General features: G+C 28.9%; 1 protein-coding gene across 1 annotated transcript in view; it reads left to right on the forward strand.

The window, feature by feature from the left end:
- LOC142226363 (ATP-binding cassette sub-family G member 1) overlaps positions 1-18,569 on the forward strand; it is a 78,639-nt gene that overhangs the window by 28,185 nt on the left and 31,885 nt on the right. The window contains exon 2 of the mRNA XM_075296344.1: positions 13,386-13,503. Within this exon, the coding sequence (XP_075152459.1) occupies positions 13,386-13,503 (118 nt within the window). The remainder of the gene's footprint in view (positions 1-13,385; positions 13,504-18,569) is intronic.

Genomic DNA, 18,569 nt, shown 5'->3' on the forward strand with positions numbered 1-18,569 from the left:
TATTTTGGTTAAAATTTTCTAAAATAAATCTACATTTTCTTCCACGGTGGGTTCACTTTGTTTTAGGTGTAGGATGCAGATCTCATTTATCGAATTTTTATTCTCTTTTTGCAATATATTTGTAAAGGTTTTTGTACCTCCTAGTTTAAAAGTCTAAATTATATATTACAAAGAAAAAATTTGTTCTTAATTCCAAAAAGAAGATGCAAAATCCTCAAAATAAATCTTAGCCTATATAGGAATCGTTTTATCTTAAATCTAAAGATTCAATATATCAGTTAATTTAAGGACGATTTCTTGAAATCAAAAATATGTTTCTTTACCTAAAGGAACATTTTCCTTAGTTTCAAGACATACGACTGTAAGGGAATACCGCAAACTTTCAAAATTCGTGTCCTAAATGTAATGAAAACATTTTTGAAGCAAAAATATAAAACTTTACGTTAATTAAAATTTTCCTTATTTTAAAGAAATTTGTCCTTAATATTTTGTAAATTTCGCATATAAAAATTTAGGATTTGAATATCACGTAATTATTTCCTTCAATGTGGATGAACCAATATCCTGTAGATTTTTTCCTATTATAAATAGCATTTGTTTTATTTATAAATATTGTATATTATATTTTTTTTTTTGATAATAAATTTTCAATTTATTCATATGCATTATAAGACAATACATTGTGTTTAAATCGTCTATATTTCCAAAAGGTTACTGACCTTAAGCTTTTATTCAGCTAGACGTAAATTCATACAAACTTCCTAGGTACGTGTCAGTTCACATGAAGTCAATAAGCACAATTTTTATTGGCTTATCAAAAACGTGACACTAACTACAATAGACGTATTTGGAAAACGTATCTGCATCAGTAGTTTAATGAAATAAGTTGATCAAAAGGGCATTAAATTATATATTCCGGTACCAAAAAAAAAAACACTATTATAGAGTAACACTTTGTATTATTTTAGATTTCAGTTGATACGCATAATTTACAGAGATACGTTATGAACAATTTTCGAACGGAAAAATTAATTTAAACTAATCGAATTATTATTCATTTTCCCAGAAAAAAAAAAACGAATTCAATTCACATACAATAAAATCAATCTCTACACAACTTAATTAAAACATAATGAGACAACTTAATTAAAGTTATCCTATAGAAACCCCCAATACAATTAAGACTATTCAAAGTTTTCATTTGCACTCAAAAAAAAGTGAACTCACTATTTCACTAAAGCCAAATTAACTATATTTTAGTTCATGAACTTATTATATTTGGTGAAAGTTTCATTTACTCTAATAATTGTTTGCGTACGTTAGTTAAATGAACTAAAAGACGGGAAACAATTATACACAAGTTAAGGACAGAGATTTACTAAATTCGTATTTGTCATAAAATAGTTCATTATTTCCTCAATTTTGTAAATTTTACTACAAAAGCGTCCATTGTGAACTTCGTATGTCACTAAAGACATTCTTGCAATTTTGAACTCCAATTTTTTCCTTCAAACTACAAAATTTTCTTTGGAAAGTGAAAAAAATTATTTATGCCTAATAAATTTTCTTGAATTTGTCGAAAAAGATTTACTTATTTTTGTGATATCGGTGCGATGCCAGCGCTTGTAATACTGTTTAGTTAAAAAATTCTAAAAATATTCAAAATTTTCTAAAATTAATCAAAAGTTTTCTTCTTGGTGGGCTCACTGTTTTTTCAGTGTGGAAATCGTAATTCAGCCATGTTGTATTAAAGTTATTCCTACACTGAATGAAGAATTTTCTTTTCTGAGGAACGAAATTTTAGACAAACTAAAGTTGATGCTAAAAATTTTTGTATTGAATTAAATAAAAATATTAAAATCGTTGCAATACTAGTCACAAAATCAGGTTTATGTTACACTAGCCAACAGTCGTTTTGTGATTTGTTTCTAGCATATTTTTTCTTATTGATTTTGCCACATTTTTACTAAAAAACGCCGTTTTTTAACATTTTTAAGCCGCCAACATCCAAACTACTTACCCTATTTGAAAATTTTCTGAGAATGAGTTGTAGACGGTTCAATTTTCTTTAATTTGAGTAGTATTAGGATCAAAAAGGTCAAAGAAAACGAAAGATATGCTCAAAATTGTAGGTGTACCTCCAAAAAATTGTATCTCGAAAACCAATCGACAGAAAATTTTTTAAAACTCATTTTCGTGTTTAGTAGGTCAAAATCAATAAGAAAAAATATGCTAGAAACAAATCACAGAGAAAATTTTGTTATTTGTTACCTAGTGTTATTTGCTCTTTATGAAAATATTTTAAAACAAAAGGGAATTTAGTTTGTCTAAAAAATTTTTTCTTTGAATTCTCTGAATTGTAGTTTTCTAATAAAACCTCTACCTTAGCCCGTATGAATTAAATTTTTCCTAGGAAAAATCCTCTTCAGCAGGGCTGAATTAAAGTATTTCCATAATTCAGACCATCTGTACTCTAATTTCTAAATTAAAGCTTTTCTTTAGACTTTACAAAGTTCTTCAACTTTTCTACCTTTATATAAATGGTCAACCCATAGCGATTGTTTACAAATCGTATTAAGTGCTACGTAAAAAAAAAACTAACCAAAAACTAAAAAAATCTATAGTCATCATGATGACGTTTATCAACTCCACTCTAGACATAGTTGAATGGCCTTATGTTGTGTCTGCCGAAATCTATAAAAAAAAAAATTAAAATTCAAAAATCATAGGTATCCAAAAAAAATCGATAGTCAAACAAAAAACAGAGTCAAACAAAACAAAAACTAAAAAAACAACAACTATAAACAAACATAATTAATAATAATTCACGAAAAACACCGGGAACAACAAAACAACAATTCACAATAAATTCCAACATTCTACCATACATAGTCAATCATGCTCGTAATTTCAAAATAAACAGATGGCAACCAAAGTTGATGAGCCGCCATACACTTGGGGCTATCAATGCTTAGCAATTGTGCTTCTCTAATTTCGGAACCCCATCATGACATTGCCTTTTTGCAGGGTGTTAGCAATGGATACTCGACGACTCACTCATCTCTCACTCTGATTTCCATTATGCGGAAGTTAAAACCAAGTGATCAATATAATGAACGATGGTGACTTCCCCATTTCCAGTAGTGACGACAACGATGATATTTTAATTCCATCGAAACATGCAAATAGTGCCGGGTGGAGGTCTCGCACCAGTTTTGTACACATGGAAAAATATATTTTTACATACAAGCGACCTAATTCAGCCAGACTGAATAAAATTTACAACAGAAAAACTTCAGTTCAATTTGACTGTAAAAGGTTTTCTATAGGAAAACTTCAAGTCAGCCCCGCTGAATAGAGTTTTCTGTGGGGAAACTTTAATTCAGCCTGGCTGAATAGAGTTTTCTGTAGGAAAATTATAATTTAGCCTGGCTGAATAAAGTTTTCTGTGGGGAAACTTCAATTCAGTCTGGCTGAATGGAGTTTTCTGTGGGAAAACTTTAATTCAGCCTGGCTGAATAGAGTTTTCTGTGGGGAAATTTCAATTCAGCCTGGCTGAATAGAGTTTTCTGTAGTAAAACATCAATTCAGCCTGGCTGAATAGAGTTTTATGTAGGAAAAGTTTAATTCTGCCTGGCTGAATTATGTTTTCTATAGGAAAACGTCAATTCAAGCCAGTATGAATGTTTTCTTTTGTTTTCTATAGGAAAACATCAACTCAGCCCGGCTTAATAATGTTTTCCTTAGGAAACATCAACTCAGGCTGGCTAAATAATGTTTTCTTTAGAAAAACCTCAATTCAGCCTGGCTGAATAGAGTTTTATGTAGGAAAAGTTTAATACTGTCTGGCTGAATAGAGTTTTGTATTGGAAAACCTCAACTCAGACTGGGTGAATCATGTTTTCTTTAGAAAAACTTCACTTCATCCTGGCTGAATTATGTTTTCTATAGGAAAACGTCACATCAGCGTTGCTAATTAATATTTTCTGTAGAAAAACTTCAATTCAGCCCGGCTGAATTAGGTTTCCTGTAGGAAAACTTCAATTCAAGCCAGTATGAATAATATTTTCCATAGGAAAACTTCAATTCAACCTGGCTGAATAGAGTTTTCAGTAGGAAAACATCAATTCAGCCTGGCTGAATAGAGTTTTCTGTAGGAAAACATCAATTCAGCCTGGCTGAATAGAGTTTTATGTGGGGAAACTTCAATTCAGCCTGACAGAATCGAGTTTTCTGTAGTAAAACATCAATTCAGCCTGGCTGAATAGAGTTTTATGTAGGAAAAGTTTAATTCTGCCTGGCTGAATTATGTTTTCTATAGGAAAACGTCAATTCAAGCCAGTATGAATGTTTTCTTTTGTTTTCTATAGGAAAACATCAACTCAGCCTGGCTTAATAATGTTTTCCTTAGGAAACATCAACTCAGGCTGGCTAAATAATGTTTTCTTTAGAAAAACTTCAATTCAGCCTGGCTGAATAGAGTTTTATGTAGGAAAAGTTTAATACTGTCTGGCTGAATAGAGTTTTGTATTGGAAAACCTCAACTCAGACTGGGTGAATCATGTTTTCTTTAGAAAAACTTCAATTCAGTCTGGCTGAATAATGTTTTCTTTAGAAAAACTTTTTTTTTTTTTTTTTTTTTTTTTTAATAATCTTTATTTCATTTAAAGTTAACATTCCATGCTTTGTTGGTCTCAGCGCCCTTAAGGCATTATTGAGACGAGCTGGCAACAATTTACTTATATGTACTATTTACAAATCAATTCAATTAAAGTTTAAATTTAATTAAAATAATTTATATCTTAATTAGGTAAGAAGCGTTTCTAGTTTACTTAATATGTAGGCTTTGATAGCTACTTTATATTGAGATATCCTGGTAATAGACTTTAATTCGTCAGGTAATTTATTATATTCACTAGCTCCCATGAATTCAATACGTTGTTTCGTGACTTCAAGTCTGCAACGCGACGTTCTCAGGTTATGGCGATTCCTTGTATGAAATAACATCTGATTTGGAAAATATTGCACCGTGCGATATCCTATATTATTCATAGATTTAAATACATATATTAACAATTGGTACAAATATATGCCACGAATTGGCAAAATTGGCCTGCACACATCCGCATAAAGGGAAAAAGTTGGATATGTTTGTGGTAATTTATGTACAATCTTTATTGCCTTGTTCTGCAGTCGATGCAGAGTTTTCAGTGTTGTGGTATTTCTGCTTGCAAAAATTACTGCTGCGTAGTTTAAATGACTCTGAATTAACGCTTGATAAAGAAGAGTCTTTGCCTTTTTGGAGAGTTTATTCTTCATTTTGAATAACACCCCAATGGCAGGAGCTATCTTCCGTTTAATTTCAGATAAGTGCATATCCCATGATAGGTTTGCCCGCAATGTTACACCCAGGTACTTCACGAATTACTTCAATGCAGCCTTGCTGAATAGAGTTTTGTATTGGGAAACCTCAACTCAGACTGGGTGAATAATGTTTTTTTAGAAAAACTTCAATTCAGCCTGGCTGAATTATGTTTTCTATAGGAAAACTTCAATGCAAGCCGGTATGAATAATGTTTTCTTTAGGAAAACATAAATTCAACCTGGCTGAATATTGTCTTCTATAGGAAAACATCAATTCAGCCTGGCTTAATAATGTTTTCTATAGGAAAACTTCAATTCAGCCTGGCTGAATAGAGTTTTCAGTAGGAAAACTTTAATTAAGCCTGGCTGAATAGAGTTTTCTGTAGGAAAATATCAATTGAGCCTGGCTGAATAGAGGTTTATGTAGGAAAAGTTTAATTCTGCCTGGCTGAATTATGTTTCCTATAGGAAAATGTCAATTCAAGCCAGTATGAATAATGTTTTCTTTAGGAAAACATCAATTCAGCCTGGCTGAATATTGTTTTCATAGGGAAACATCAATTCAGCCTAGCTAAATATTGTTTTCTATAGGAAAACTTCAATTCAAGCCGATATGAATAATGTTTTCCATAGGAAAACTTCAATTGAATAGAGTTTTCAGTAGGAAAACTTCAATTAAGCCTTGCTGAATGGAGTTTTCTGTAGGAAAACATCAATTCAGCCTGGCTGAATAGAGTTTTATGTAGGAAAAGTTTAATACTGTCTGGCTGAATAGAGTTTTGTATTGGAAAACCTCAACTCAGACTGGGTGAATAATGTTTTCTTTAGAAAAACTTCAATTCAGTCTGGCTGAATAATGTTTTCTTTAGAAAAACTTCAATTTAGCCTGGCTGAATAGAGTTTTGTATTGGGAAACGTCAACTCAGCCTCGCTGAATAATGTTTTTGTGAGAAAAACTTCAATTCAGCCTAGCTGAATTATGTTTTCTATAGGAAAACTTCAATTCATCCTGGCTTAGTAATGTTTTCTTTAGGAAAACTTCACTTCATCCTGGCTGAATTATGTTTTCTATAAGAAAACGTCACATCAGCGTTGCTAATTAATGTTTTCTGTAGAAAAACTTCAATTCAGCCCGGCTGAATTAGGTTTCCTGTAGGAAAACTTCAATTCAAGCCAGTATGAATAATATTTTCCATAGGAAAACTTCAATTCAACCTGGCTGAATAGAGTTTTCAGTAGGAAAACATCAATTCACCCTGGCTGAATAGAGTTTTCTGTAGGAAAACATCAATTCAGCCTGGCTGAATAGAGTTTTATGTGGGGAAACTTCAATTCAGCCTGACAGAATAGAGTTTTCTGTAGGAAAACATCAATTCAGCCTGGCTGAATAGAGTTTTATGTAGGAAAACATCAATTCAGCCTGGCTGAATAGAGTTTTATGAAGGAAAAGTTTAATTCTGCTTGGCTGAATAGAGTTTTCTGTAGGGTAAACTGTATGCTTTCGCTAGAAAACCTTCAATTATGCCTAGCTGAGTAATGTTTTCCGTAACGAAACTTCAATGCAGCATAGTTGAATAGAGTTTTGTATAAGAAAACTTAAATTCTTTCTGGCTGAATAATGTTGTATTAAAAAAACTCCATTTCATCCAGGCTGTATAGAGTTTTTATAGGAAAATTTAATACTACCTGGCTGAATAACGTTATCTGTAAGAAATCTTTAAATCAGCCTGGCTGAATGTTTTTTACAGGTAAACTCTATGGCTATTAATATTAATATTTGTAAACATTTTTTGTGTTTTTAATATATGGCTGGGGAGCCGCGTTATTTGTACATTGCTTATGAAGGTAATTGAATTGCAAACTACTTATATTTGTAATAATGTTATTGGCCTTGAAGGCTTTATATTACAATAAAGGAATAAATAAATAAATAAAACTCCAATTCAACCTGGCTGAATATTGTTTTCTATAGGAAAAGATCAATTCAGCTTGGCTGAGTAATTTTTTTTTATAAAAAAATATCTATTCAGCCTGGATGAATTTTCTATAGGAAAACTTCTATGCAGCCTGGCTGAATAATGTTTTTATAAAAAAAGATCCATTTCAGCCAGGCTGAATAATGTTTTCTTTAGGAAAACGTCAATTCAGCCTAGCTGAATTATGTTTTCTATAAGAAAACTTCAATTCATCCAGGGTCAATAACTTTTTCTATGAGAAAACTTCAATTAAGCCTGGCTGAATAGAGTTTTCAGTAGGAAAACTTTAATTCAACCAAGCTGAATAAAGTTGTTGTGTTTTTCTCAGTGTATCGCTCTTGGTAACACATGACCACTAATAAGAGACCCTAAACAAATTTACAAAAATCATAACAAACTCGTGAAGAACATGCAAATATACCGTTCAATGTTTTTTGTTGGAGTAAACGTTGGAAGTGGTGGTCAAACCACCCGGTTCCGCTTCATTTGGTAGGAATACTAATCACTCCCAATCATCTATTTATGTATGAATAATAAGTTTGAACTATTGTGTTTAGGTTGGTTTATAAAACAGCTGAAGTTGATGAAGCATTGGTCGTTTGGTTTATGATGACGATGTCGGTGATTTTATTGCCAGACTAAATGAATGAGTTATCCATATGTGGTCAAATCGGAAGTAAATTTTGTAGAAATTAATTTAAATAAATTATTAATTTTTTATATTTGTGGTTTTAATATTACCAGAAAGGGTTTGAGAATACTTAATGTATTCTTAGTCTTAGAAATTTTCATATTTTTTACCCTCCACACGTAGAGAAAGAATATGACCACCCGCAAACATGTTTCAAAAGCAAAATGTTATTTTCATTTTTTTTTTTTTTTCAAAAATGATGTTTACTTGGCAAATAAATACATGGTTGTCGAAATAAGATAGATAATTTTCGAGAAAATAATATGGTTGTGACAAACATGTTCCATTTTCACCGTCGTCTAAAAATAAAATTTTACTGTCCAAATAAGTTTGCGCCACACGGATGAAAAAGACTGTTTTTCATATGTTTGGCTATAAACATTATATGTTTGGAACACAAATATTTAAACACAATATTTTTGAGTGCAAGCATATAATGTTCATAAACTACCATAACATGTTTGGGACATATATGTTAATATGTTAGAACATATTATGTTTGGGACATAAAATGTTTGTAAATATAATATGCTTGGATGCAAACATATATTAATTTAGAAATAGCCTATAAACATATATGTGTTTAGTAGCTTGGAGCCCTATTTAACAGGGAGCGATATTGAATTAAGTTGGTGGTTGTTGCTTGTTATTACAAAATTAACATTTTATTTTTCCTTGGGCAATTGATCAGCTACTTCTTTGATCCTTACAAACTGTGTGGTCCGCTGTTCGAATCCCCGTCCGGCAAAAGGTAAAATTAAAATATAAAAAAATCATACAATTGAATAATTTCTTCTACAATGTTTGTATTACAGAAAAAGGTGCTAAGAACTAAAAAATCTCGTGGAAGTGAGAAAGATGTGGGGGAATATACAATTGGGCAGAAACAAAATTTTGAGCATTCAGGTCGAAAACCTATGTTGTTAGCACCTATATTACCTGTTTATTTTCATAATTCATTATGATTGTAAATATATAAATAAATAAATAAAATTTTGAGCACAATATTGTTTGGGAGAATTTTTTTTAAGCATATAATATTTTTGGGTGCAAAATGCTTCCAAACATATTATATGTTTACATAATAACATATTGTTTTTTGGAAGACAACATTATTGAATTTGGATTCAAAAATACAAAATGTTTGGAAATTGACTACCCAAACATATATTGTTTAGACCAATATGCTTTCAAACATATTATATATTGGAAGAGATCAAACATATAAATGTTTGGGCAATAGCCAAAAATGTATATGCTTGAAGCAAAATATGTTTGGGAGTATATGTTACAGAAGCGATTTTTTGTGAGCGTGCAGCTTTTGTAAGTAACATCAAATTTGTCCGAAAACTGCTACCATGGAGGAATAATTCGGAAGTAGTGAAAATCTCCAATGTATTTGACATGGACTTGTCATAGAATGGATGTTATCCGTTCTCAAAACCTTTACATTTGGCCTATAATTTATGGCTTGAAAGTTCATTTGAATGAAGAAATTTAAAATCTAAACTAAAAAAGTAATAATTTTTATTTTTATAATTTTTTATATAAGTTTGATTACAGAATATCAGTCCAATTATTATTTTACACCATTGACTTAAATATAAGCATTTACTAAAAAATTCTTCAGTGTATTTATTATATTGATCATGAGTGTATATAAGATATATTTTCACAATAGTTTTAACCTGTTTGATTAGTTTAGATAATTGGTTGTTTATAACTGTTTCTCTTTATTTTAAATCTGAATTTATAAAAAGGAACTTGCAAATCTTAATTCGATTTTATTAAAAAAAAACAAATAGTTATTATAGCAAAACTAATCAATTTTAATACATAGCAAATTTTAATAGGTTTTGGATTTCATTAAATATAGATGAAGGTTAATGGGGTTATTCTATATTCTATATTGTTTGTTTGTTAAATAGATTCGTAAATTTAAATAAAAAACATATTCATATTTTATAATACGCAAAATAACGCCATTAATTTTATGCTGTATTATTTAATATTTTCTTAGCAATTAAGTCTTTTGAAGTTTATGTTATATTTTAATTGCCCCAACACTTATGACATTAACTTGAGTTATATAAATACAGAAAAAAAAATTATAAAGGCTTCGAAAAATATTTTTTATTAAAATTTTTAATAAAACTATATGACCTGTAAGACATCATTGTAACGTCTTCCCTTGTAAGTTTCTTTAGTTTTGTCTTGTTCATCATTTATGATGGTCTTAAATATTCACACTTGACTGTTTACAAAACCAACTTAGTAGTTGTTGGCAATGTCTTTTTTTTTTAGCCATTTCTGCTATTTGTAAACAAGGCCAAGATATTTTTATTTTTACTTCATTTACAGAGTTTTGTTTGTGCTGTCATTATATTTTAGAAGCGGTTATTTTCTTGATTTGCCATTACTTGCGTAGCCATGGAAATAGCAAATTGCGTAAAATTTTCATCATCAACACAACACTGGTATAACCAAAAGTTGAAGCCACATAGATTGTTATCAAAATCATTTTTGATCTCGAATTTTCCACAATGAACTAAGATTGACTTGACAAATTTAGATGACTAAAGACGATTAAAAAACACCACACAGAAAAATTCGCACCAAAATATTTCCAATTTAAAAGTTGATTGAAGTTGAAATCGTTGTCAATTTTTAAATCAAATTTAAAATTTAAGTCATTTAAGAAAATCTTTAAATAAAATATCAATTATCCGATATTATTATTTTAATTAAATAAACAAGTATTTCGAATTAAATATATAATTGAAAATTTTGTTGATTCATTGTAATTCATTAATTGTTGACTCAAATCCAAAGAAAAATACAACTATAGTTGCAATCGGAAAATTCATAACTAAGCATACATATATAAATTACAAGACAATAATTTTTTTCCAAAGTTATAATAATTATAAATAATAATTCTTAATTATTTGATTAACTTCCAAGCGTCTCTAAAAAACTAGTGAAGAAGCGTTCTTTGTGGATCTGGATGTGGTGCAAAATTGGCGCAGAAGCAACGGGCTTGTCATAGGACGGATGGCCAGCATTTCAACAACCGTTGCACTGAATTTGCATCAATTCTTAAGGTGTGATCCGAATTCAGTGGTTTGGATGTGATTAAGAAATTTTTGTGATATTTTTCCAAATAAAACATTTTTATAATTATACCCTGCGCCACACTGTGGAACAGGGCATTATAAGTTAGTGCATATGTTTGTAACACCCAGAAGGAACGAGATAGACACATGGTGTCTTTGGCAAAAATGCTCAGAGTGGGTCCCTGAGTCGGTATAACCATGTCCGTCTGTCCGTCTGTCCGTCCGTCCGTCTGTCTGTGAACACATTTTTGTGATCAAAGTCTAGGTCGCAATTTAAGTCCAATCGTCGTCAAATTTGGCACATGTTCCTAATTTGGGTCAGAATATAACCCTTTTGATTTTGGAAGAAATCGGTTCAGATTTAGATATAGCTCCCATATATATATTTCTCTCGATATGCACTAATATAGAGTTTTATACCAATTTGCTTGAAATTTTGTACAAACATAACACTTAGTCGTATAGTCAAGTGCGCGAAATTTGATTGAAATCGGTTCAGATTTATATATAGCTCCCATATATATCTTTCGCCCGATATGGACTTATATGGCCCCAGAAGCCAGATTTTTGGCCGAATTTGATTGAAATTTTGCACTAGGAGTACAATTAGTAGTATAGTCAAGTGTGCAAAATGTTATTGAAATCGGTTCAGATTTAGATATAGCTCCCATATATATCTTTCGACCGATATGGACTAATATGGTCCTAAAAGCCAGAGTTTTGGTCCAATTTGGTTAAAATTTTGCACAGGGAGTAGATTTAGCACTGTAGCTATGCGTGCGAAATTTGGTTGAAATCGATTCAGATTTAGATATAGCTCCCATATATATCTTTCGCCCGATATGGACTTATATGGACCCAGAAGCCAGAGTTTTATTTGGTTGAAATTTTGCACTAGGAGTACAATTAGTAATATAGTCATGTGTGCCAAATTTGATTGAAATCGGTTCAGATTTAGATATAGCTCCCATATATATGTTTTTCTGATTTCGACAAAAATGGTCAAAATACCAACATTTCGCCACTGCTTAGTCGAAAAGTTGTAAAAATGACTCTAATTTTCCTAAACTTCTAATACATATATATCGAGCGATAAATCATAAATAAACTTTTGCGAAGTTTCCTTAAAATTGCTTCAGAGTTAAATGTTTCCCATATTTTTTTACTAAAATTGTGTTCCACCCTAGTGCATTAGCCAACTTAAATTTTGAGTCTATAGATTTTGTAAAAGGCTATCAAATTCTGTCCAAATCGAGTGATATTTAAATGTATGTATTTGGGACAAACCTTTATATATAGCACCCAACACATTTGACGGATGTGATATGGTATCGAAAATTTAGATCTACAAAGTGGTGTAGGGTATAATATAGTCGGCCCCGCCCGACTTTAGACTTTCCTTACTTGTTTTTAATGCATTCTAACGATTGTCTGAAACGTTTTGCCTCAAATATTTTCAAAAATTCGCAATTTTTATACAGTGGAAAAAAAATAAAAAAATTTTAAGTTACCCATTAAAAATAGGAAAAAGTGAGCTATGAAAAATTGAATTAAAAGAATGTAGTTAAAATAAAGAACATCTTTGGGAGTATATTTTTGGAAGTGCTTTTAACGTTATGTCTTTAGAACAACTTTCAAACTTTTTTGCTGGATTATTAAAAAATATTTGGATAAATTAATTTCATGATAGAATCTGTTTTTTTCTGTGTAATTAAAATGATAAGAAAGTAGGAAAAATTGAATTAAAAGAACTTTCTATGTAGCCAAATAAAGAACATCTTTTGGAGGACATTTTTGGAAGTGCTTTTAAAGTTATGTCTTTAGAACAATTTCCAAACGTTTTTTGCTGGGTTACTACAAAAAAATATTTGGATAAATTAATTTCATGATAGAATCAGTTTTTTTCTGTGTAATTAAAATGATAAGAAAGTCGGAATCATTGAGGGTTCAACCGAATTGATTCTTTCGTTACCGATGAGTTTTCTAATTATTAATAAATTTATTAGAATTTAAGTATTCAAGTGAATTTATTTTATTTAGCTTAATTTTGCTTATTATAAAATTTCTCATTTTTTATTTATTTTGTACTAATTTAAGAAATAGAAAAATTAAAAAAATAATATATGTTTTCTATAAAATATTTTTATTTATATAAAAACTTTTGCCGAATATTTACTTAAAAAATATTTTCTTCTAATATAAAATTGAATTTTTCCCCATTTTTTTTGTCATTTCTAGATGCCAAAACCATTCTCAAGGGTGTCAGCGGACGTTTACGTTCGGGAGAACTCACTGCTATTATGGGTCCATCAGGTGCTGGTAAAAGTACGCTGCTCAATATTTTGTCTGGTTACAAGTAAGTTTAAAATAAAGCTAATTTAAATCGCCCTCTACTCGAAAACAACAAAAAAATGCCTACGAAATTTTTGCTATGAAGTAGTTTCTTTACCAGAAAATGAACCCGTATTTATGACAAGCCATGCAACTATCATCGCTAATATTTTTGATTTGTTGTTTAGTATGAAAAGAAAACTTCTTTTGTAAGCTGAGTTTCTTCTGTTAAAACAAAGATCGAAAGTGATTAAAAGTTTTTTTTTTTTGACTGTGTATTTATTTTTATATCCTTATATTCTGGGTCGTGGTGAAATACTGAGCCGATCTTGCCGATGTCCGTCCGTCTGTTGAAATTACGCTTACAAATTGAAATTACTAATTACACTCGTGCCAAAAATAGTCTACCAAAATTTTAAGTAAATTTTACCAAAAATCTACCAACTTAAAAAACTTGTATTTTGAAATTTATCAACATTTTATTTCTAACGAAAATTTTTCAAAATTTTATTTCTACCGCAAATTTTGTCAAAATTTTATTTCAAAGGAAAATTTTGTCGAAATTTTATTTCTACTAAAAATGTTATCAAAATTGTATCTCTTTAGAAATTTTTATTTCTATAGAAAATTTTCTCAACATTTTTTAAGTTTATAGAAAATTATGTCAAAATTGTATTTCTATAGAAACGTTTTTTTAAAGTTATATTTCTATAGAAAATTTTGTAAAACTAATAAATTTTAATACATAGCAAATTTTAATAGGTTTTGGCTATCATTAAATATACACCGAAAAAAGTGAACTGTTTTATAGGAAGAAAATTGAACTAAATTTAACTCCACATTTTGAGATTTCCACAAAGCGTTGTTAAAACCAGGAAATGTTAATGCCATGTTGTACTTTTTAACTGCAGTTCACAAAATTACATCATCTCATAGAAGAAAAAATTAACTAAAAGTAAAGTAGAAAATCAATGGCGCCAAATCATGACCATTTTAACCATACAGTAGTTCATTCTTACTATTTTTGGGTATCGTACGAAAATTTTCATTTGGTTTAGTTCATATTGAACTTATGTGTACGGTCATTAAACTTTATACTCACGTTTAGTTCATACAATTTTGAGACATACTTAAAAAAAAGTAAGGTTTCATTAAGTTGTGGAAAATTTCGATAAAAATAATAAAATTTAACTACAAGCAAATAAATTTTTTCCAATAAAAATAAATTAAATTTAGCGTTAGTTTAACTACGGAAATTTTTTTCTGTGTAGATGAAATTTTCTGAAAATTTTGTTTCCATGGAAAATTCTGTCAAAATTTTATTTCTATAAAATTGTCTCAACATTTTTTAATTTTCGTTTTGTTATTGTTGGTTTGTACTTCAATCATATTTATTGTTTTGATATCAGCTTAAAAACCATTGCGTTGACTAAACTACAAGAGTATCTTAACCAACAGAGGAAAATAATGTTTGTCAAATTTATTTGACAAAGATGGTTTGATGGACGCACGTTTCGGAATTACCACATTCCTCCTCAGCATCCTCTACTTGCAGCAAAACTATCAACCAATTATCAGAACAAATTCTGGTAGTTCACTAAACCCAAATGAACCACACTTGAACCTTCCAAAAAAAGGTTTATGATAGTAGGCTTTTGCGGAAATAAATCTTTGTACAAACATTTCTCTTTTCATTTGCCACTTTCAAATCATCGATTTTTTAATTTCATAAAAAAAAATCTCAAAATTTTATTTCTATAGAAAATTTTCTCAAAATTTTATTTCTATAGAAAATTTTCTCAAAATTTTATTTCTATTGAAATTTTTCTCTAACAGTTTTGAGTTTTATAGACAATTATGTAAAAATTGTATTTCTATAGAAAATTTTCGCAAAATTTTACTACTTCCGAAAATTTTGTTAAAATTGTATTTCTATCGAAAATTTTGTCAAAATTTTATTTTTATCAAACAATTTGTCAAAATTTTATTTCGATCGAAAAATTTCTACACTCAAAAAAGTTTACTGGTCTAAAGATTTTGACTCTCCCTTAAGGATTTTGGTATTGATTCCGAGCGAAAGATGCGGCTGATCTGGCGTTAAATCAAGGATTAATAAAAGTAAAATTAGGATACAGATCTTATTTATCGCATTTCCATTCTCGTTTCTTTCTGTGTGTTAATAAAACTATTCACGTACAAACAAATTCCAGTTTAAATATCCAAATTATAAAGGATACTTCAAAGTAAAACATGTGTTTATTTTTTTCTTTTAATTCCAAAAAAAAACTTTAAACCAAAGATACTAAATCCTTAAAATATGTCTTGCCTACATTTGAAGCGATTTTATCTTAAATATAAAGATTCAATATTTCTGTTAATTTAAGTATGATTTCTTTAAATCAAAAATGTGTTTCTATACTTTAAGGGAAATTTGCCTTGGTTCGAATATATACGACTTTAACTGAGGGACGCAAATTTCCAAATTTGTGTCCTAAATTTAATAAAAAATTGTGATGATTCAATAGATTTAAGAAATTTGTCCTTAATATCTTCTTAATTCCTACAATTTTGGTTGCGCAATCTTTACTATCACGTAAATATTTTTTTATATTTTATTTTTATAGACCATTTTGTCAAAATTTTATTTCTATAGGAAATTTTGTCAAAATACTTTTTCCTATAGTTCACTTTGGGTTTAGTGAATTACCCGAATTTATTATTATTATTGGTTGATAGTTTTGCTGCACGTAGAGGATGCTGATGAGGAATGTGGTAATTCCGAAACAGCTGTCCATCCAACTGTCTTGCAGTCTATAGAGCTTTGCCCAAATAAATTTGACAAGCATACTTTTCCTCTGTTGATTAAGCTACACTTGTATTTTAGTCAATGCATGGTTTTAAGCTGTAATCGAAAACAACAAAAAAATTGTATTTCTATAGAAAATTTTGTGAAAATTGTATTTCTATAAAAAATTTTGTCAAAATTGTATTTCTATAAAAAATTTTGTCAAAATTGTATTTCTATAAAAAATTTTGTCAACATTTTATTTCTATGGAATTTTTTTTCAAAATTTTATTTCTATAGAAAATTTTTTCAAAATTTTATTTCTATAGAAAATTTTGTCAAAATTTTATTTCAATAGAAAATTTTGTCAAAATTGTATTTCTATCGAAAATTTTGTCAAAATTGTATTTCTATGGAAAATGTTGTCAAAATTTTATTTCTATAGAAAACTTTGTCAAAATTTTATTTCTATTGAAAATTTTGTTAAAATTGTATTTCAATAGAAAATTTTAATTCAATAGAAATTTTAGTGCATAATTGTGCAGCATTTTTTTTTTTAAGCAAATGTGTAACATATCGATGTATGGTAATTGTGAGAGTTCTTTTCTCTTATAGAAAAGAAAATCTAATCAATGCGGAATACGCTTAAAAAGATGACTTCCGCCCTATGACAAGCCTATGTAAAATGCATTGCTTCCGATCCGATTTTTTACCCTTCCGGAACCAAAATTAATATCTAAAAAATTTTTTTGCTTTGTTTTTCTCTGGGTTATTTTTATTATTAAACTATTTATTATTATACTTAAATAATTAATGCGAAATAAACTTAGAAACTTATTCAATTGCAATAGATTTGCTCGTGTCAAATTTATTTCGTAATTCATAAAGGAATCTACTTTTGTTACAATTTCAACAGATCTTTAAATGATTACTTATTTATAGGTTAATTCCACTATCTTCCTGTAACAACTCGATTTTCGAAAATAAATGCAATTGATTAAGCAACAAAAGAATATTCGTTTACTCTTAATCGGAATTTCGTTTCTTATCAGTAAATCGGTTATCAACCTTTTCAACAACCGTTGGTTCACTAAAGTCAATTAACTTAAATTGTAACCTTGGGCAAGTCATAAATCAATTAAAAAAAAAAAACAATAACAATAACAAAAAGAACGGGTATATTCCTATTGGAGAACTAGGAGGAAAATTGACCATCAGTAACGTCAGTTGTAAAACCCTAATAAAAAAACCGGTCAATTTATCTTTGATTAAAGTCATATACATCCAATAAATAGTTCAAAAGAAATCATTAATTATTTGATCACAATTTCATAAGCTATTTATCCTCCTTTTTGGAAATTGTTGAAGTTTCGCTAAAATTTTTCTAATATGAGAAAGTTTCCTTCACTTTAAAATATTTTTATTTACTTTAGTGAAACGAAATAATTTATAAAATTTGTACTAAATTTGAATTTCCGACACAATAGTTCAGAATTTCCTTAAACTTACACAATTTACCAAAAAATGCATCCATCCTGAACTTTCTATTGGACTAAATATATTTTTCCAGTTTTTCCATAAAAATAAGTAATTTTCGTTATTAAGCCAAATGTCTAATAAATTTTCTTGAATTTTTCAAAATATATTGACTTATGTTTATTATGATTTCAAGAGTTCCAAGCTCATGATTTTATGCAAATAAAAGATTATTTATTTTAGATTTTTATCCTACGTTTCCATGGAAATTTCCATCTTCCTCAGGGATTTATTTTATTGAAATCTGGCAGTAATGACTGACGTATCATTACTGGTGGGTTTACATTTTTTAATACATCGAACTATGTGTAATAACAATAATTTTCTAATTCAATGACAGAATTAATGTATCCAATTAATTTTTACTTGAAATGACTTCAACCACGAAAATTATTGTATTAACTACAGTTTTAATTGGGCATCAAAAAGTATGTAATTAAAAATTTCATTAGCATTAGCAATTAACTTTGTCATTCCGTTTGTAACACATCGAAATATTGCTCTAAGACCCCGTAAAGTATATATATATATATATATATATATATATATATATATATATATATATATATATATATATATATATATATATATATATATATATATATATATATATATATATATATATATATATACACAGTCTCACACAAGTTCACATACGATTAAAGAATTTGTATTTTATTTAAATAATAAAATATTATAAACTATATATATATATGCTTTAATTTTTGTAAAATAATTTGAAAAACAATGTATTTGTTAATTTTTAACAA

This window comes from Haematobia irritans, chromosome 2, assembly GCF_050003625.1.
Source record: "Haematobia irritans isolate KBUSLIRL chromosome 2, ASM5000362v1, whole genome shotgun sequence".
Classification (NCBI taxonomy): Eukaryota; Metazoa; Arthropoda; class Insecta; order Diptera; family Muscidae; genus Haematobia; species Haematobia irritans.